Source organism: Dipodomys merriami, unplaced genomic scaffold (assembly GCF_024711535.1).
Source record: "Dipodomys merriami isolate MVZ:Mamm:240054 unplaced genomic scaffold, mDipMer1.0.p SCAF_9, whole genome shotgun sequence".
Classification (NCBI taxonomy): Eukaryota; Metazoa; Chordata; class Mammalia; order Rodentia; family Heteromyidae; genus Dipodomys; species Dipodomys merriami.
Genome location: NW_027206512.1, coordinates 12262444 through 12284387, shown reverse-complemented (window position 1 = coordinate 12284387; position 21944 = coordinate 12262444). Strand labels below are relative to the sequence as shown.

Below are 21944 nucleotides of genomic sequence, written 5' to 3'. Positions count from 1 at the left end.
TTTGATCTATTTGGAGTCGATTCTGGTGCAGGGTAATATATAAGGTTCTAGCTTTAGTTTTCTATGGTGATTTACTGATTTTGCCAGCACCATTTACCAAAGAGGCTGTCTTTCTTCCATTCTATTTTTTTTAGGTCCCTTATCGAAGATTAGGTAGCTATAGGTCTGTGGATTCATTTCTGGGTTTTTAATTCTATTCCATTGGTCCTGAGGTCTCTTCTTGTGCTAATACCAAGCTGTTGACCTCCCATCTAAGAAAAGCGCAGGACTGGATAGATTTACAGCAGAATTCTACAAGGTCTTCAAAGCAGAACTCACTCTAACACTCCTCCAACTCTTCAATAAAATTAAAAGAGAAAGTTCACTACAAAACTCTTTCTATAAAACCGTGATAACTCTCATCCCAAAACCAAGCAGGGACTCATCAAAGAAAGAGAACTATAGACCCATTTCTTTGGTGAACATCAATGCAAAACTTCTCAACAAAATTTTGGCCAATCAACTTCAACAATTCATCCAAAAAATCATACACCACAATCAAACAGGATTCATTTCAGGGATGCAAAGCTGGTTCAATATACGCAAATCAATTAATATAATTCATCACATCAACAAGAGCAAGGATAAGGACCACATGGTTATCTCAATAGATGCAGAAAAAGCATTTGACAAGATCCAACACCTCTTTTTGATGAAGGCTCTGGAAAAACAAGAATCCATGGAACATTCCTCAATACAATAAAGGCTGTATATGACAAACCTACAGCCATCATTATACTTAATGGCCAAAAACTAAAGCCATTTCTTCTAAACTCAGAAACTAGACAAGGATGCCCACTCTCTCCACTTCTCTTCAATTTAGTATTAGAAAGCCTAGCTACAGCAATAAGACAAGATGCAAACACAAAGGGGATCCAAATAGGGAAAGAGGAAGTAAAACTCTCCCTCTTTGCAGATGACATGATCTTGTATTTAAAGAATCCCATAGACTCCACTCTCAAATTACTCAAGCTGATTCAAAACTTTGGCAAAGTAGCAGGGTATAAAATTAACCCCCCAAAATCAATGGCTTTTCTGTATGTCAACAATGAGAAAAGTGTGGCTGAAATTAGGAAAGCAACTCCATTTGTAATAGCCCCACAAAAAATAAAATACCTAAGAATTAACTTAACTAAAGAAGTGAAGGACCTCTATGATGAAAACTTTAAAAACCTGAAAAAGGAAATAAAAACAGATCTTAGAAAATGGCAAAAACTCTCATGCTCCTAGATTGGAAAGATTAACATCGTGAAAATGGCAATACTTCCCAAGGCTATCTACAAATTCAATGCGATACCTATCAATATTCCAACCTCATTCTTCAAGAAAATAGAAGAGGCAATCCAAAAATTCATACGGAAGAATAAAAGACCTTGAATAGCAAAAACAATCCTTAACAGAAGAACAGTGCTGCAAAGCAAATAGTAAGTCCTCAGCTCACCTCAAGTCCCTGGCATTCACGTAGGAGAAGGTATGCAACAGGGAGGCCGTTCCTTCTTCTCAGAAATGAGATTTTGGATTATACCATCATTCCATTTTTAGCTTTTTGAAAAAGTACATATTATTTTCTGTATTGGTTTTACCAGTTTGCATTTTATCAAGAGTTTACAAGAGTTTCCCTTTATTGCTCAAATTTCTACTATATTTGCCTATCAATCCTTTCTCAGGTATATACCTTGAAAATATTTTTTCACAGTATGTAGATTTTGTCTGTACTAAGTTAAGAATTTCTTTCTGGAGCCAAATCAATTCATTGGTCTATTTTGCATTTGTTATCTGTATTTTGGGGTCACATTAAAAAAGCATTTCCAAGCCGGGTGCCGGTGGCTCATGCCTGTAATCTTAACTACTCTTTTTTTTTTTTTTTTTTAAATTGTATTTTATTTTATTTGAGAACATACTGTACAAAGGGGCTACAATTACATGGGCAGGATAATGGATACATTTCTTACCAAGCATTGCAGCCTCCTCCTTTGTACTCTTAACTACTCAAGAGGTTGAGATCTGAGGGTCGTGTTCAAAGCCAGCCCAGGCAGGAAAGTCCATGAGACTCTTATCTCCAATAAAACTGGAAGTGGCGCTGTAGCTCAACTGGTAGAGCATTAGCCTTAAGCTGAAGAGCTGAGGGACAGCTCTCAGGACAGAGTTCAAGCCCCATGATGGACCAAAAAAAAAAAAAAAAAAAAAAATCATTTCCAAGGCTGATGTCTAGAAGATTTTCCCTGTGCTTTTCTATGTTTTATAATTTCAGATATTACTTTTTTAGTCTTTATTTTTAATTAATTTTTGTATGTGATGTGAGGAAAGAGAATGATTTCACGTCTCTTCATATGGTTTTCCAGTGCATTCTGCATACTAGTATCCTTCAATGAGAAATAAGTTCTATAATAAAAGAAGACAGCATAATGATTATAAAACCTTACTGAATTACTTATTAGGTAAGTGACAATTGAACATGGTAGTTTTCCATAGAATTCATTTTATCAGGATTAGTAGTTGATATATGAAAAGATCATTAAAACCAAATATAAAGATTATAGTAATCCTTTCATTATGAAGAGTGTTTCTCAGGGGTTACAAAATGTAGGCCCCTTATCCAAAAGCCTGCAATCTGTATAAGGATCTGCTTCAGATAGATAATGTTTTGTTGAACTTTTTACACTTAGCCTGATCTTTATCTGGTGTTCCACCCAATCCTAGCTTTCAAAATCCAGGTTCCTGTTCCCATTTAGTTTTGATTAAAGAGGATGTTATAACATTAAAGACTTACTAGAATACTTACATTGTAGAGTGACATTGAATTTCCTTCAGTCATACTTCTTTTTTTTATTGTGAGGATACCATACACAGGGGTTACAATTACAAGGGCAAGATAACGAGTATATTTCTTATCAAGCATTGTTGCCATACTTCTGTGTCTATAGAATAAAGAGAATATTCCCATTAGTCATTGCTCAATCATTGGTAATTATTTTCCTATGGAAAAGTGATGAAGAGTCAGACAGACCATAAACTTCTGTTATCACATACATTCTTTCCATCTTTTCTTGTCTATTGTTAGTCTAATTTGGGACTATGTAAATCAAGAAAGAAATATTCAGGACCACAATAGGGAGTGATTGGTTTTATCATCAAAATGACTTCAGTTGCTTGTCAGCTGATACTTTGTTGTTTTGTTTGTTTTATTTTCTTTTTTCAAAAGGTTCCACATATTTATTACTTAGCTCATTCTTTTTTTTTCTTTTTTAATTTTATTTTATTGTAAAGGTGATGTACAGAGGGGTTACAGTTACATAAGTAAGGTAATGAGTACATTTCTTGTCAAACATTGTTATCCCTCCCTCATTTTCCCCCACTTTCCCTCTCCCTTAACTTCCTTCTCCTGCCAAGTTGTAAGGTTCATTTCCAACATAGTGTCTTGTGAGTATTGCTGCTGCATTGGTTCACCCTTGGTCCTTTGTCTCACCATTTTGTTATTCCCCTTCCCTTCCCTAAATCAGATAAACATATGTACAAGACACAGGGTACCAAAATCAAAAACAGTGACCACAGGGGATAAATCAAAGGAAAAACATGAAAGGGAAAAGAAATAACTTCACACCATCAATTAAAAAATTGTTTCCATATCTTGGAGTTCATTTTGATTAGCATCATTTTATATAGTCATATGTACAGAGCTATTGTGATCCTCTGCTAGTACTATCCTAAACATACACTAATTATTACAAATGAGGGAAACCATGGAGCCTATGTTTCTTTGAGCCTAGTTTACTTCACTTAATATGATATTTTCCAAGTCTTTCCATTTCCTTATGAATGGGACAATGTCATTCTTTCTGATGGAAGCATAGAATTCCATTGTGTATATATACTACCTTTTCTTGATCCATTCATCTGCTGAGGGGCATCTGTGTTGGTTCCATATCTTAGCTATGGTAAATAATTCTGCAATGAACATAGTTGTGCTGGTAGCTTTTGTATGGCCTTGTTTGTGGTCCTGTGAGTAAATGCCCAGAAGTGGGATTGCTTCATAGGGGACCTCTATGTTTAGTCTTTTGAAGAACCTTCATACTGCTTTCCAGAGTGATTGAACCAGTTTATATTCCCACCAACAGTGTAATAGTGTTCCCTTTTGGCCATAACCCCACCAACTTAGCTCATTCTTAAAGGTAACCAAAGAAACTTCCATTTAAAACACCCACCTGTCTGTGGGCCATGTTGACATTTTCAGCTTAATTGGTTCATCATAGAACATAAACATGTGGGTGTTTGTTATAACTCCTTACAGACTCAGCCTGGTTCTCCTTGTGTGTCCTCTTAGAGGCGTACCTGATTTTATTACCAGTTTCCATCCAAATCTGCAGAATAGGACAATTTTGCTTTTGTTTCTTGCCCAGGAATCATTTTGATTCTGAAAGTCATGTGAGAAGACCTGGTGGAAAACTGGGACGTGAGGACCACCAGGGTGGACAAAAGCTGGAGAGCTGATTTTATTTCATTCATTCATTATTATCATTATCATTATAATTTACTAGTCCTGAGGCTTGAACTCAGGGCCTAGGCACCATCTCTGAGCCTCTTTGTGCTCAAGGATAGTACTCTATCACTTGCACCAGAGCACCACTTCCAGCTTTTTCTGAGTAGTTAAGAGATAAGAGTCTCACAGACTTTCTTGCCTGTGCTGGCTTCGAACTATGATCTTAGATCTCAGCCTACTAAATAGCTAGGAATACAGATGTGAGGCACTGGCCCCCAGCTGATTTTATTTTATTTTTTAAGGCAGGGTCTTCCTATGAAACTCAGGCTGACCCCCAATTCAAAATCCTCCTGCCTCAGCCTTTGAAGTAGCTGTTAATACACATGTGCCACTTTGCTAGACTCAGCTTTGAATCTTCCTTTACATCTTCCAGGTACTGTTTTACCAACCAAAATATTCAGAAATTTCCTAAGAAAGTGGCAACTAGCTTTTAAGTAATTAAGCAGAAATAGAGCTGAACTTTTAGTTCTTCTTTTCCACTTGGGTCCTTTCCCCCCAGAAACCTTTTGTCTGTATGACTTCTCTGCAGTGTTTTAATTACATTGATCGATTCTCTGTTGTGGGAAGAGTTGTGTGTCACTTGCAGTGTTGCCTGTGCGTGATCTTAACCTCTCTTCTTTCACAAGAGTGCACAACAACTCTCTTCACAATATGTTGTTTGGCATTAGGTAGATTGGGAGTTGGGTGCTGAGAATGGAACTTAAGACCTCACTCATGCTAGGCAGGCACTCTACCACTGACCCTCCTTTTAAACATAGGTAATATGGTGCTGGTGGAGATGTTAAAATTTGAGAAAATTTGAAAAGTTACACAGCTGCAAAGGCTGTATAAAAATGCTCCTAAGTTCAGTTGCATGGCTCCTTCTATCCTTTGCTTTACAAATGAATGTTGGTATGAGCTACTTGTCATATAACTTCATTAGAGGCCTTTAGACTTGCCTGGTAGTACAGGTTGTGAGGTTCATAATAAAATCAATGCAGTGCCCAACTGATAAAAATTACTGCAGACTATATATATAAAGACTCCCTATCTTCTCAGTGTTGATGCTATTTCTATGTCCACTATATGGCTAGATCTCATTTCATTGTTGAGGAGGTGGAGACAGAGAGGGAAATGAGCACTCAGTGGGATGTGGAAGGGTCTTCCTGGCTTCCATTCTAGCTCTTTACCCACCACCTGCTATTGGGCCCTGGTGGTACATATTTTTTTAATACTTATCAAATTTTGAAATTGTACTGGGAAAAATCAAGCATAAAAATGTTTTAGTGCAAATTTATACTGTATTAATAAAAGGTCTGCATCTGTAAATTTTATATCCTAAATTAGAACTTTTAATTTTACATTATATGTTTTCTTATTGACATGTGCCTTGATCTGATGTATGTTGGCATAGTTAATGTAGGAATTTAAGAATTTAGCTTATGTTTGGGACCTGTGGCTCATACCTGTAATCCAAGATCCTTGGGAGGCAGAGAACAGGCAGATCATAGTTCAAAGCCAGTTTTGTGCAAACGGCTTGAAAGACCCCATGCGAACCTATAGAGTGGCTGTGTTCATCATCTCAGTGTGCACAAATAGGAAGATGATGGTCTCAGCTGGCCTGTGGGCAGTTGGGAAGAAGACTCTATCTCAAAAATAATAAGTGCAAAAGGAGCTGGATATATGACTTAAGTGAGTTCAAATCCCAGTACTGAAGAAGAAAAAAAGAATTCATCACACAAAGAGCTGAGGATTTAGTTGAAAGATACAGGGCAAAGGCCACAAGTTCAATCCTGAGTGCTGCTAAATAACAATAAACATCTTGTTTGACATAGCTGACACTCATATCTGACATGCGGCTCTGAGGCTACATAGAAAGAACTGATCTCAAAAAGAAAAAAAGAAATTCAGCTGACACAAGACTACCCACATGTTTCCTCCATTGCAATATACTCAGAGTATTTTCTAGTCTAAATAATGTGGCTATTGTATACATGTATTGAGTAACATGATTACAATAAAATTTGAAAAATACCTGTTAAAATGCACATACATGCCTTTACAGTGAATGAGTTATAAATCACAATGTGGAAACTGATGTTTCTGTAAGTTTTTACCCTCCTAATTCCTCCTCGATGGAAAACATAGGCACCTATGTCCCCCGTGTTCCTGGCTTTATGAAGGACCATGAACTCCAGAGACCCTGTAGTGAGCAGTGGCTGTTTCTGAGCACACCCATCCCAGGCTGCTAGTGCTTCTGAGAGGAGAAGACAATCACTTGGTATCTAGGCTTCTGCATTGTGGGATAGTTGGGACACCATTTTAATATGAAGACTGTATTTTCCTGATGCTTTCATGGATGTCCAATGATTCTAGTTGTATGTTTTCTACTATTTTTGAGTGCCCAGGAATTCCCTCTTCATGATCTTGAGCCTTACTGATGGATTTATTTATACTCTTAAGTGTTTCTTTTTCTAAAACCATTTAAATGTATTTATAACAACCAGGGCAGTGATTTTCCACTTCTCAGAATAAAAAGAAATCATGGAGAAATGTATTTATTAGGTTCCAGTGGCTCACATCTGTAATCCTAGCTGCTTGGTAAGCAAAGAACAGGAGAATTGTACTTGGTTCTAGGTACAAAAAGTGCAAGAGACTCGTTCCCCACTGCTCAACATATGTCTGGGTGCAGTGGCAGAAGCCTGTCATCCCAAACTATGTGAGTAGCTGATATTGGAATATTGTTGTTCCAGGCCAGCCTGGGCTCAAAAGTCTACAAGACTTTAGCTACATGGAAAAAAAAGCTAGACACTGGAGCTTGAGCCTGTGTGATCCCAGAGATGATGAGAAGCCAAAAAGTAGAAGGATCACAACTTAGGGATCTACCTAGGTGGGAAGGGAATCCTATTCTAAAAGTAACCAGTGAAGAACAGGGCTGGGGTTTGTTTTGGTGGTATGACACCAGCCTATTAATTAGCCCAGTACCACTGCGAGAGAGAGAGAGAGAGAGAGAGAGAGAGAGAGAGAGAGAGAGAGAGAGAGAGAGAGAGAGAGAGAGAGAGAGAGAGAGAGAGAGAGAGAGAGAGAGAGAGAGAGATTCATTTTCCTATTAAAAATATCTATTTTTTAATATAATGTTCTCCTGAAAATAGCCATAGAAGCCTCCAGTGTAGGAGGGCTTTCATTTGTATAATCGTCAAGGTACTTACTGACATGTTCCCTAATGTTTATGTTGCTTATAGAACACAGCAAAGTCTTCTATTCTTATATTCTAAGATAATAATAATAATAATATCTAGTAAAAAGAAGCATGCTTAAAAATGCCAGAACAAAATGACTGCTTAGGAAGCATTCCATCTCAATGGCTTTAACTCCGGATGGTTCCCATTTTCTGATGGCTTTACATGTGAGGGTGTTAACTTTATCAGAGTGAGAAGACAGTGTGCATTCAGCAGAAACCATAGTTTAAATTTGGAACTTATATCTTCTTCCAGGCTTATGATATGTTGTCATGATTCTCACTCACACTGCTGAGCAACAAACAGCGTGTAACAGCCCCCAGTCCTCCAGTCAGTCCATTTATTGTTGAAATTGCATATTGTTGTTTTCAAGTGATTATAGTTGTATTGGGGCATAAGCCCAATCTAATGCAAGAGTGTCTGTGTTTCTGCATTTCTTAAAGTGCAGAGATTCAAAGATTGCCTTTAAACATCCATATAACGAGGTATAAAAATCTACAGGCGGGCTGGGAAGTTGGCTCAGTGGTAGAGCGCTTGCCTTGCATGCCTGAGGGCCTGGGTTCGATTCCTCAGCACCACATAAGCAAAAAGGTAAAAACCCGGAAGTGGCGCTGTGACTCAAGTGGTAGAGCGCTAACCTTGAGCTGAAGAGCTGAGGGACAGTGCCCAGGCCCAGAGTTCAGGCCCCATGACCGGACCCCCAAAAAAAAATCTTTAGGCTTAGACATTTCAGCTTACTCTCAATTTTCATTCAAATGGCTTTCAATATTTCTATGGTGATTTTTCATGGCTGGTAGATATTATCATGTGAAGTTGTTTCTGAGGCTTGAAAAAAAAAAAGCAAGCCAAATTGGAAGGAGTATCTGGACAAAAAAAAATGTGTTAGGTAAATACTTTTTTTCTTTAATTTCCTCACCAGCAACAACTCTATCCTGCTTACACATGATGAACTTAGTTGTACCCTAGGTGGGAAGGTTCTAAGGACATCACCACATGAGACTCAGGAAGGAGTCTTCACTGGGTGGGCAGCAAGACCCAACCAGGAAACCAAAACATCTTGTTCTCCTCAATGACCTGCACTGCCCATACCTTTAAATGCTTTTTTCTTCAGTGAGTGTGTGTGTGTGTGTGTGTGTGTGTGTGTGTGTGTGTGTGTGCATGTGGCAAACACGTGCCAATCCTGGGGCTTGAACTCAGGGCCTGCTTGTTGTTCCTGAGCTTTTGTGCTCAAGGCTAGCAATCTAACACTTGAACCCATGGCTCTACTTCCTGCACTTTGGTAGTTAATTGGAGAGAAGGGTTTCTTGGGGGACTTTCCTGCCTGTGCCAGTTTGAATCATGATCCTCAGATCTCAATCTCCTGAGTAGCTAGGAATTATAGGTGTAAAATTCCAGCTTACTTTTACACATACTTTTACACATCAGTGCAAATTCTTTTTTGAATTCTGATTCTGAAATCAGTATCACAAGATTCGAGAGAGACAAATGAAGGTTCTAGGATAAAGGAAAGAAGCAATACGCCATTGTTTCTTATTGTGGCTATGACACTTAGCCAATTACTAGCTGTAGTGTATAACAAACAAAATACCTTAGTAGGCCAGTGTAATAATTTGAAGAAGGTGCTTAAAAATCTGTTTCCAATTTATTATGTTATGAATTGAGAAATTTAAAGTTTTGCCTGTATTTTTTCTTTTGCTGAAAGACCCTTGCAGTAGTTTTTATTTTATTATCGTTGCTAATATTCATTCTTGCCTTCCTCATCCCCACTATATATACAGCAAATGTGATTTTCTTTCTCTCTCTGAAAAAGTTATAAGTAACTAATTTACTCAGAATATGAAACCCAAGGCATGTAGGCCTTGATTATAATTCCAGGCATCACTCACTAGTTAACAGTGTGTGGGCTAATTATCCTCAATTCTAAAATAAGAATAATAACAGCTACCTCATAGGATTACTATGAGAATTAACTGAGATAATATTCCTGAAGACTTCAGCCCTGGATGTCTCATAAAAACACACAAACATAGTCACACTGCTATATCCTCTCCTGGTCTCCACTTGTCTCCCTACTCCACTCTTCACTCTCCCACAACCTCACCACTAAATAATGCATCAGTAATTGTAGGAACATTAGCATGAATGCCCAGATGCATTTGTTACTGAATTAACTCAGCAGTGAACTTGGCATTCCATCTCCAACCTTTCCCCTTCATTAATCCTCTTCTCCAACCCCCGCCAACATAAGGCTCCACCAGGACACCAGGCTGTGAACTCAGTCACAGCACATGAGCACTTTTCTCAGTTTCCACTGGTTTGGTTCTGCCTCAAAGACTAGACTAATTTGTGTTGCTTACAATTAACTAACTCAGGCCGTGTGATGATGTGCCACAAAGAAGACAGCAGTTCAGAAAAATCGTCAAGTCTATTTATAGCTCACTTGAAACAAGCAATCTCTTGTGGAGCCCAAGGAGTCCTCCTAAAAAAACACAGACAGTAATTCATTGGCCCCAGAAATAACTAGGGCAATTGGAGGGAGAAAAAAAATGCAACAAGGACATTTCCTCCAGCGCTCTACAATATTTACAGAGCATTTTGTTCTACTCATTGTTTCTCTTCATGCTCACATAGCCCATCCCAGGAAAACAGGCAAAGCAGACTGGCTTGTCTATTTGGTAAAATTGATGCCTAGAAGGTGAAATAAATTGCTGGTGAACAGTGGTGTTTGATGTATAGGAAAGGAAACTAGCTAAGAAGTGAGAATTACTTCTCATTCAGATAGTCATACTATTCTGTAAATAATTACCTTTAGTAAAAATATGTAACTAAGAAAATAATATTTCACAAGTAGTTGCAAGCTTTAACTGTTGCTTCTTCACTTGTGGGTAGAATATAAAAATCTAAGAGATAAAAAACTTAAAGACTCATTCTAAAGGGAAAACATTTATAAATGTATATGTACCTCAAGATATATAGAAAGATTGCATTTTGTGCAAGAAGTTCCCGTTTGAAAACCTATAAAGTAAATTGTACACCTAAGCTAAAGCAACTTAAAAAGGATGGTGAGATTTTTATGAAAGATTTCAATCCATCTTGTCAGCTCTGAAATGATGACATCATTGCTGTTTTCTTAATATGGAAGTTGTATAATTCTAACATATACACAAAAACATAAGATATAATATGAGTTAAAAAGATTTTATAGGAGTTTATGAAGCAGAAATTGAGAAAATAATGATAATAATATTTTATGATTTTTTTTAAAGCTTGTTACCTGGACACTGTAAGCAAAACCTTTTCAAATTGAGAATAATGGCTAGTCAATTAGTATAGCTACACTAACACGTGTCATTGTGTGTGTTCATGTGTGTGGTGCATGTGCATGTGTGTGCATGTGCATTTGTATATGTGTGTGTGCGCACAGTAAAGAGAGAATGTGTTGCTTAAAGAATGTCCCTAGGTCAAATGCTTGGCTCTGTGCCATTTGAGATGATTGGATTTACTGTTCTCTGATCTCCCATTGTCCCAGCTCTGATTTGTGGTGCTCAGAATGTCTTGAAAGACAAGGTGTCTGTGTTTGGAGTTTAAGGTCTTCCCCCGACAGCTGCTCCTCTTCCCCATACACACTTTTTGCTTGCATTCACCTTGTGGTGACCTTGCAGGACTCAGCATTTTCACCTGAGCTCAGCGACGGGAAGCCCACTAGCACAGGGAGAGCACCGTGGTTTCCATTCCTGGGTGATGGAGTCATGGGAGGAACTCAGGCAGCACGGAGAGTAGGACCTGAGCCTGGCTCCACTGTGCGTTAAGCCGCTCAGGACAGAGCAGCTGCTGTCTCCCAGCCTGCATTTGTCACTGACCACTGAAGTGTATGTTTGTGCAAGGTGAGAGCCGGGAGCTTTTTCCTTTATTTGAAGACAAATTGCCAGGTATGGCTGTTGATTGTGTTTGTTAATTTGGGGCTATGACTAACTACATATTCAGGATCTAGACCTTGTGTGGTAGTATTTATGCCTTGTTCTGTCATGATCCCATTCGGCTCTCCACGGAGTGAAAATTGTGGCAACAACAGATTCTTCTGCACTGAAATTTGATCTTGTTAGTGCCATTTTCTTGGATTTTGTCTTTAATTGATGCTGCCAAATGGTGTAGCTATTCATATACAGAATTCCAGTGCTAATTAGAAGACATGAAAACTGATTGAGCTATAAATCTGGATTGCTTCTGCTTTTCTTTCTTTCTGATTTCTTTTTTGAGTACTTGCTATACTCTAGTCTGTGCTCTGCCCACATATTAATAGTTGAAAGTTTCAAGAGAATACAGTGGCTTGGAGTCTTGTCTGACAATAAAAGTTATACTGTGTGATTGTTTGTCAAGAGAAAAGTTTCCACATGGCCATTCATGCTTGTGTGTGAGTGTGTGAGAATGTGAGTGTGTGTGTATGTGATTTTTTTTAAACAACTGTTGGAAACAATTTTAAATAATATTAAATCTAAATAATATTTGCTGTGTTATCATGTACTTATAATTACTTTAACCAACCCATAGAGCTTTTGCTATCAGTATTTTTGAATTGTGTACAATACAGACAATACAGCTACTACGTGAGCTCATTAAAATCCATGAGAAAATACAGTATGATCATTTCATGAGTTTATACAATAAGAATGGAAAGTATTCTCAGATATGGACCTTACTGGAACCAATTTTATAAGGCATCCAAGCAAATGTAGAGAGAAGATGCATTGGTTGGGAGTTACTAAATAGATACAGAATAGAAATATATTATAGAAAACTGAAACGTTTAAGAATTTGTTATTTTATAAGTAGCACAAAAATTAGAAAAGCTATTAAAATTACAATGAACAAAATGTATATTAAATTAAAAATAATTATAAGGAGATACTAAAAATTCTCCAACTCCTCAAATTTTTATGTGTAATGAAAGAACAATAACATACTTAAGGAAGAGCAGAGTCAGCAGAAATGAAGCCAAGAACAAAAATTCTTAATAAAACATGCTGTCAGTGTGGGGAATGTACTTGTCTGTCTTAAGTAAGTTGAATTCTTTTACCAGGATTAATAAAATTGTAACAGTGCATTTAATTTTTTTTTTAATTTAAGCTAGGGGGCTGATGGCTCATGCCTATAATCCTGGCTATTTAGGAGACTGAAACTTGGAGGAATGGGCAGTTCAAAACCAGCAGGGCAGAAAAATCTAAGAGATTCCATCATCAGTCAAGCAGCAAAAAGCCAGAATAGAGAAGAATGCTTCAAGTGGTAGAGCACCAGAATCATGCAAAAAAGCTGAGTGCTTGAAACCTTGATTTATCAGCACACACACATGCACATGCACAAATACATATAGATAGATAGATAAATACATAGATGGGTAGATAGGTATATAGATAGCCATTTAAATAGACTTCATAGACTTTGAAAACTAATAAGTAAATTTTATGAAAATGTGTCTTAAATGTATTTAAAACAATAAACAACATACAATAACAAAAATCATTAATTCTACTTTTAAATTGTGTCAGTTTAGGAAGGATGCTCCAATACTTTAGAATGCTACCTATTTCTACATTCGTGTAGACTGAAATTTTGGGGGGCACTCACCTCATGGCCTCTTGCTTTCAGACTCTGCAATAATAGTGTAGACTGATTAACAGAAAACATCTGACTCCAATAGTGGTTTCTGCTAGAGTTTAGAACTGTATTGTTTCATTTCACAGATATGTAACTTGAAATAAACAAAGAATTGATGGTGTTCTTTCATGTTGAAACTTGTATTGCACTGACTTGTGCTTCCATAAAGTAAAAGTTGACTGTTTCTTTTAACAAATATTTAATATGGCTCCAAAGATATGTGGGAGGTCCTCTTATCACTGTCCTGTAATCATGAGGGTACCATGTGAATGTTGGTCATCTTCCATTCTAAGAGAATAGTCATCCATTGCATGAACATACAGTAAACAGCCAAGAGAATCCTTGGATAGTGCCTGTGTTTATTCTTTAGATAACTAGCTTACTTCCACAGGCAAAGAGGTTTAGAAGGGTTAGAGATTATAAATGTTGACCTCAAAGCACATACCAGTCTGTTCAAATAGATTTGCTTCTATGCAATTAAGCTCCCTCATTAAGGGAAAAGATTAACCCTCACTTATATAGTTGAGACACACTTCTAAAGTTATAAATTGTTTAAACATCTTAACATATAGGGGCCTTTCACCCTCTCTTCCAAATCCATAATTTTATTTTAGACTTCAAACTTACCAAGTACTTAATCTTCTGTATGTTCTTTCTTTCCACCTATGCTCAATCTCTTTAGGCAACTTATACTCTGAGCAAGAAAGCAGTCATTCGTTATCCCCTGAGACTTAAGAAAGATCTACCTCCCCTGACACCCAGTGCTCACTGCCTATTGCTTGAGAAAGGTGGGGTGATTCATGGGAAAGATTGGCTGCTGCACAGGCCATGACTTGCAGATACTGTGCTAGCCTTTCTGCTATTCTTGCTTCTACATCCATCTAGTCTAACTTAAGCTTAGAAACCTACAGTAATTGCTTCCACATGCCAACATAGTTTTACTTTCACAGACTTTGGGTAACCTGAGATGAAATGCAATTTGTAGTCTTTGAGGGTCAATTAAAGTACTCTCAGTACTTTTTATCTCTTTAGCATCTAAATTTTACTCTACCCACTAACTCCTTCCAAAGAAATATAGATTGAGATCACAGAATGAGGTCTCACAATTTTTAGTGGTTACTTGTAGCTTCTTTTAGTAGGCCCAGGTTGTTTGTAGAGAAGAAACATGGACGGCAGGGTGTAGGATATAATATCTGATATATTATCAGATAGGTATTGGCTATAGCTTGAATATAAAATGTTCACCTTAAGCTCATGTGTTGAAGATGGTTGTGCTATGTGGGACCTTGATGGAGACATAGATGGTATGGCCTGAGAGGAAGTGAAGCTACTGGAGGTGTGCCTTTGAAGAGTATCATGCCCCTTCATTTCTCTCTTTCGGCTTCCTGGTGATTGTAAGACCATTAACCTCCACACCACTCTCCTGCCACTGTCGTTTTCTACCTTGCTCCAAGGCCCCAAGTAATAGATCCAGCTGACCTCACACTGAAACATCCGAAAATGTAAACCAAAATGAATCTTTCCTCCTTTTAAATGGTTTCTCTGATGTATAAAAAAGCTAGCCATGCCCCTCTGAAGCTTCAGCATCCTGACAATTATAGGCTTTCTTAGTAGAACTCTGGGCTATAAGGATTAGAGCTGAGTAGAATCATATGGTGGCAGGTGATTGGTTCTCTATCAGAGACAAAGATTCTAAGTATTTTCTGCCAGTCTACTCAAGAGTTCTGCCTCATTTGTCTTCAATCTAAGATATTTTCTAGGAAAACAGAAGATGTACCTTAAGGGTGACCTGTTTTCCTTGGCCACTACAGATGTACCCAAAGAAGTAATTATTTCAGCAATATATTAGACATCATGTATCCAAAAAGTTTTAGATTTCAGATTCTTTTTGTTTGGGAATATTTATACAAATATAGTGAGATATCTTTGGAATGCAACCCAGACCAAAAGCCAAATTGATTTGTTTCATGTGTACTTTATACATATCTCCTGAAGATAATTTCACAGAATCTGTATCTGTTTTTGACTGTGCTCTGTCACTTGAGGTAAGGGATAACATTTTCATTGTGGTATCATGTCAGGACTCAAAAAATGTTATAGTGGAGTTTGTGCATGTGGAGTTTGAATTTGGGGAGTATGGATACTCGTCCTGCATTATGATCAATACAATTCCTGTTTTTAAAAAATATATAATCAGTAAAATTCCTATTTTTTTGTAAAATATCAGGATTGTTTCCACCAGTGCAGGCTTCAAAAATATTCACCTCTCACCATAAGCAATTTTGTTTAAAGATACTGATAACCTATGTATTCTTACTCTCTTGTGGAAAGGGGTCATTTGACATAATTCACTGGACCATGCCAATAGGTTGATTTTTTCATAGTGTCACATTTTCTTTAGAAAGAAATTCATTCCAGAACTGGTTTCAAATATAAGTTATACTGTTATACAAGTATGGTGAAACTTAGAGTAGTAGCCTGCAGTTCTTCTGGGTTTGAGAAGGGGCCCAAAAGAGAAACAAAGGGTCAGTCAGGAGGCAGGAGCCAGGGGCAAATATCATAGGCAAACTGAAGTAAAAGCCTTTTCTAACACCTAAAGGAACAAAGCTAGCAGGGTACACACCTCAGGATTTGTGATTTCCATGGTCTCTACAGCTAGGGACCATCCCCACTTTTGTGGTGTTTCTCAGCCTAGACTGATTCTCATTCAGGTAGTTGAATTCAGGTAGTGGACTGTTGAATATGAGCCTTACGATTGGAGCATGTGTTATAAGCTGATCAGTTTGAATTTGAAAGGAAGGCTCCCAGGTGGGTTTATGACTTCAAGATAACAACTAGCCCTGGGAACAGGTTGTCTAGGGTCACAGGACCCTGTCAAAGCATCAGAAATAAAGATAATGAAAAGGCATGACTGATACAGACTGACACACAGAAACAAGAGGAAACTAGTATCTTTAATTTTTAAATTCAATACTATAGACTCACAAAAAGATTAAAAAGAATTGAGTTCTTTTTAGTAAATGAATTTTTCCATTTATTGCCCTATCCTGCAATTTGTTATTTAGAGTGCAACAATAAATGCTTCCAAATTAGTATTCTCATGGTCTAACACATTAGGCTGGAATTATTGAAGGAGAATGTCCTTGGAGAGTCCCCACTCACTTTTGACTTGAATTATCTTTTGGCAAATTATTAATAAATAACTGTTACATGAACAAGTAAATGAATAATCAGACCACACTTATTGGCAGAATTTTCTACAGACTCCCTGAGAAGATTTTATGTTACTTTCAATGTGATTTGCATAATAAAAAATTCTAAAGAGTGAAATTAAATGAGTTATATTCTTCTAATAAAAGCTGATTCTCCTATCACTTAGAAGCATTTAGGACCAGTCATACCCTTTCTAGCAATCATAGAATAGGTCAAAGGACATATATAGATTGAGAAGTGATTCAATTTTCAGCAGAACTGGTAAAATTCTCATTTTCAACTAATGAAAAATGAACACAGGTGTTAAGGAAACAGTACAAAAATGATTACTTAAAATTAGAACAGATACATATCTCTTTTGATTACATGAGGAAAATCCTGGGGGAAAAAAACATGATTTTCTCCTGTATTTCTCCTTTTAGTCAAACACTTTAAAAAAGGAGAAACCATATATAGGTGTCTCAATGGAAATGAAATTTTATTTGCCTCTGTGTGTGTGTAAGTGTGTGTGTGTGTGTATGGGTTCATGCATGTGTGTGTGTGTGTGTGTGTGTGTGTGTGTGTGTGTGTGTGTGTGTTTACAGCACAAAGGCTTGAACTCAGGGCTTTACACTTTTGTTTGGCTTTTCACTCATAGCTGGCACTCTATCACTTAAGCCACACCTCAAATTCAGCATTTTGCTGGTTGATTAGAGTTGCAGATTTTTCTACCTGGACTTGGCCTCAGCCTCCTGAATAGCTAAGATTATAGGCATAAGACACCAGTGCCCTGCTTGGAAATGTAATTTTTATTCTATTCAGTTTTTCCATTCCAGCTATTGGAATTTCCCTCAGGGCCTTAATATGTAAAAATTTGGAACTTCAAAACCATGGGAGGAGGGAAAATGAGTTAATAAAATTATTGAGGTTTGGTACAATTAAAAAAAAATAAAATATTCCTTATACCAAAATAAATTTCAGAGAGTTGAAGTTATAAAATATGAAATTGAGAATATGGCTAAAGAAGGCTTTCAGGTGCTTACTTATACATAGTACATATTATAGAGCCGGTATCTGCTATATACCCAGTACATGCCATATATGCAGTATATGCCATATATCTTGTACATGCTATATACACCATACATACTGTATACCTGGGACATGCCATATACGTGATACATGCTATATACCCAGTATATGCCATAAATCTAGTACATGGTATATACCTCATATATGCCATATACCCAATACATGATATACCTATCTCAGCAGCAGCCTTGGATTAGGAAGGTAGTTTGGTGGACTTGGTAACAGTCATGGCAGTTACCATGGAAGAAGGAAGGGGTAAAAGGTGGGCCTTTCCCTATACAATTCACTCCCTATGATTTCCAGGCTCCCAAGGTCCAAAGAAAGTTAGAATATTTGTAAGTTACAGGTTTACTTTCTTTTAGTCTTTGTGTGTGTGTGTGTGTGTGTGTGTGTGTGTGTGTGTGTGCGTGTGCACACACATGTGTGTGTGTGCCTGTACTGGTGCTTGAACTCAGAGCCCTGTGCTCTTACTTATTTTCCTCAAGACAGGCACTCTACCACTTGAACCATACTTACATTTCCAGGGTTTTTTTTCCTAGTTAATTGGAAATAAGCATCTGACAGACTTTGTGCCTCAGGATAGCTTCAAATGTCAACCCTCAGCATTGTCTTCTGACTAGCTAGAATTACAGGCATGAACTACCAGCTTGGGGCTTCAGATTTCCTTTCTTAATGTCAAGCCTATGTCTATGTTTTATGCTAAGACCAGATGTATGTTGGAAGGAAAAAACTGGTGGATTGATTTCTTGTTCTTAGCTTTCCTCATTCCTAAATCTGACATCTGGGTGAAATTTCATAGTGTCTCTGGTATCTGCAGTTTCTGATCAGTGATGTCCACTGGTGTGACGATGGATAAAAAGCTGCCAGCTGGGCAATGGGACCTCAGTCATCAGACTAGACTGAACCTGTTCTGAATGCAGGGTTGTGTGGGTCGTGGGGAGCAGAATGGCTTCACTTGGAAAGAGCTTTGTTTTGCATTTTTATTATTAGTATCTGCATATCCTTGCTTCTTTTTCACTTCCAATTTCCTCCCATGACCTCCCATACCATCTCACACCATCCTCTGACCTGAATAAAAGCAACACTTATGTCATTCACGCCAGGTTTCTCAGGCTGGCAGGCTGTTTGGAACAATGTGCAATGTTCCTAGCAACAGATTAAGGCAAATCCACAGTACTTCAAAAGCCTGCAGGCACTGGAAAACCACAGAGGCCTACCTAGTTATATTAGTAATTATTGCCTTGTAGATTGCCTTGTAGTTACAAAACCCAGAAATGTTTAACATTTTAAGATTTATTTTTAATAGAAACTTGGAGGCTATACCAGTTTTCTAAAACAGTTGTGATGAATTCAGGCAAAGTTCTATTCAAGAAGTCCAAACCTGGGTCTGTAAAAATTTGGGAGGAAAGTATTTCTAAAGTTCATGAGAAGTCACAAGAGGATGATTTTAGCTATCAGAAGTATTTTATATTCTTTAAGAACAGAGGCACTAGAGACAGCCCTGTTGTGAAATCCTTGAATGAAAAAGTTATTCAGTTTTTCTATGATTGAGTTCAATTCTGCATTATTAGCACCAATTGTGTTGGAAATGAGAATATATGTAATACCTGTTTATAATAGAAAAATTAATGAAAAAGCTAATTTGTGAATGGAACTATTTTATCAAGCTGACTCACAATAATTTTTCTAGATCAGGTAGAAAGATAAAGTTGAGGAAAAGTTATTAGATATTAAGGGAAAAAGTTAGTGGCACATAAAACAGTAGGAATCCAATTGTCAAAAAATAGATATCTTGCCGGGCGCTGGTGGCTCACGCCTGTAATCCTAGCTACTCAGGAGGCTGAGATCTGAGGATCGCGGTTCAAAGCCAGCCCGGGCAGGAGAGACCGTGAGACTCCTATCTCCAATAAACCACCAGAAAACCGGAAGTGGCGCTGTAGCTCAAGTGGTAGAGTGCTCGCCTTGAGCTGAAGAGCTGAGGGACAACGCCCGGGCCCAGAGTTCAAGCCCCACGACCGACAAAAAAAAAAAAAAAAAAAAAAATAGATATCTTAATACTACTCTGTGTGACCTCTTTCTATGGGCCTTAGCATAATAGCTTACTGAATAAAGTAATTGTTTAACCAGGTGCTGGTGGCTCACACTTGTAATCCTAGCTATTCAGTGGGCTAAGATCTGAGCATCATGGTTCAAAGCCAACCTAGGCAGAAAATTGTGTGGGATTCTTATTTCCAATTAACCACCAAAAAACTAGAAATGGATCTGTGGATAGGTAAGGAAAAGAAAGAGATAGTAACCATTATAGAAAGAATGAGATAGTAACCATTATGGTAAAAGAATTTGTTGCTTTGTATGTCCCTCCTCCACGGTATAACCCCTGTTTTTACTGTATTTGATGTTGGTATAATTTGGGGAGCGGAAGGGAAAATACAAATTGTTTAAATAGGGATACAGGTGGATCCATTGCAACAATGCTGAGGGGAATGTAGTCGTGGAGATGGGAGGGAAGGGATGGTAGGGGAAAAACAAAGGAGGAGCCAACAATGCTTGATAATAAATGAACTGATGACCTTGCTCATGTAACTGTAACCCCTCTGTACAGTATTTTCACAATAAAAAACTTATTAAAAAAATTAAAGTCAGATATAAGGGAAAACAAAAAAGAAGACAGAAGATTACATGAGGTAATTTTTTTTATAAAAGACTGAATTTTCAGTTCAAATTGCTTTGAAGAATATTTTGTTTCTATGGCCCTTACTTTATTAAGTCCTAATAACTTTTCCATTTATATGAAAACTAAAGCCTTTATACTTTCAAGATACCCCTAGAAAGTATCCCAATCTCCAGGTGGGAACTACTGAGATAATAAAAAATGTGTGAACTATATTGTGAAATCTAATGGCCAAATATCAGAGATAATAACTTCACACTTTGACTTTCATGAGTTTTATAAGTGAGTTTTTATCCTTTTAAAAGTAGAAGCAAAGGTCTGTAACACTTGTAAGTAATTTGTCTTTTTTATGAGTGTGCTGGAATCACACTTGCTGTAAGTCTGATTTGAAGAGACTTATCATTTAGCTCTGAGATTATTTTACCTCATATTTACCAATATCCTAATAAGCACATCTCTAGGGATTTGTCTTTTCTACTTATATTTATTACAAACAATACATTCACAATATGATCTTGAAAATGTAAGCCCTTTTTTGTAGAAAATGGTTCTGAAAAGAAAAGCAATTGGTAAGGCTACTAATAGTGTACAGAGCTACAAAGATATGGACAGACATAAGTGGAGTTTTGTTAAACAAATAATTAAGGAATTTAAATTTGACTAATATTAACAATGGGAAAAATGTCATTATTGACAGAGTAATGAATGGACCAATCAATAGTTTATCCTAAGTGTGACCTAAGTAGAACCAACTTTAGTCTTGGGCTGATAAACATGATTTACAAGTCTGTGTTGTTATCTTACATGACTGTGGGAGGTTGTCTTCACATTCTTTGCATTGCACTAAATTTAGCATTATACCAAAAATGTCTGTGTGTGTCAAAGGCATTAAAAAACGTGTCAGAGAAAAGCCATTAGGATCACAGTCTAGTTTTTACCCAAGACTGTTGTTACAAAGTTCTGCAAATTGTGTGGTTTCATGACAGAAATTTGCTGCCTCATAATTATAAAAGTCCACAATCAAGCTCTCTCTCTCTCTCTCTCTCTCTCTCTCTCTCTCTCTCTCTCTCTCTCTCTCTCTCTCTCTCTCTCTCTCTCTCTCTCTCTCTCTCTCTCTCTCTCTCTCTCTCTCTCTCCCTCTCTCCCCACTAGCGAAGTGTCTGCTCTAGGTTTCTTTTAGCATCAGGAAAAGTTGGTTTCTTAGCTTTCTGATTGCTTTCTTCTCTCTGCCTTATTTATCATGTTCCCTCTGTACATGTCTGTCTCTGTGTTCATGATTTCCTCTCTTATAAGGAAACCTGTTGTATTAGCTCATATCATGCTATCTTTTGGCTTCATTTTTATCTGAACTACTTCTGTAAAAGCCAGATGTTCATATAAGCTCTCATTCTGGGGTAATATTAGAACTTTATTTTTTCCTGTCATTCTCTGGGACTTGAACTTCAGGGTTTGGGTGCTGTACTGGAGCATTTATCCTCAAAGCTAGTACTCTACCACTAGAGACACAGCTCTATCTCTGGCTTTTTGATGGTTAAATGGAAAT

The 21944-nt window shown here is 37.4% G+C and overlaps 1 protein-coding gene across 4 annotated transcripts in view; it reads left to right on the top strand.

The window, feature by feature from the left end:
- The window catches only part of Arhgap24 (Rho GTPase activating protein 24), a 466818-nt gene that overhangs the window by 309067 nt on the left and 135807 nt on the right, over window positions 1-21944 (top strand). The window contains exon 1 of one of the 4 annotated variants that reach the window (XM_070012336.1): window positions 11604-11678. The exons of 2 other annotated variants lie outside the window; for them this stretch is intronic. In XM_070012336.1, the coding sequence (XP_069868437.1) occupies window positions 11666-11678 (13 nt within the window). In that variant the 5' untranslated portion in view covers window positions 11604-11665. Of the gene's footprint in view, window positions 1-11603; window positions 11724-21944 lie in introns of those variants that run through there. One more of the 4 variants, XM_070012335.1, reaches the window with a different exon arrangement.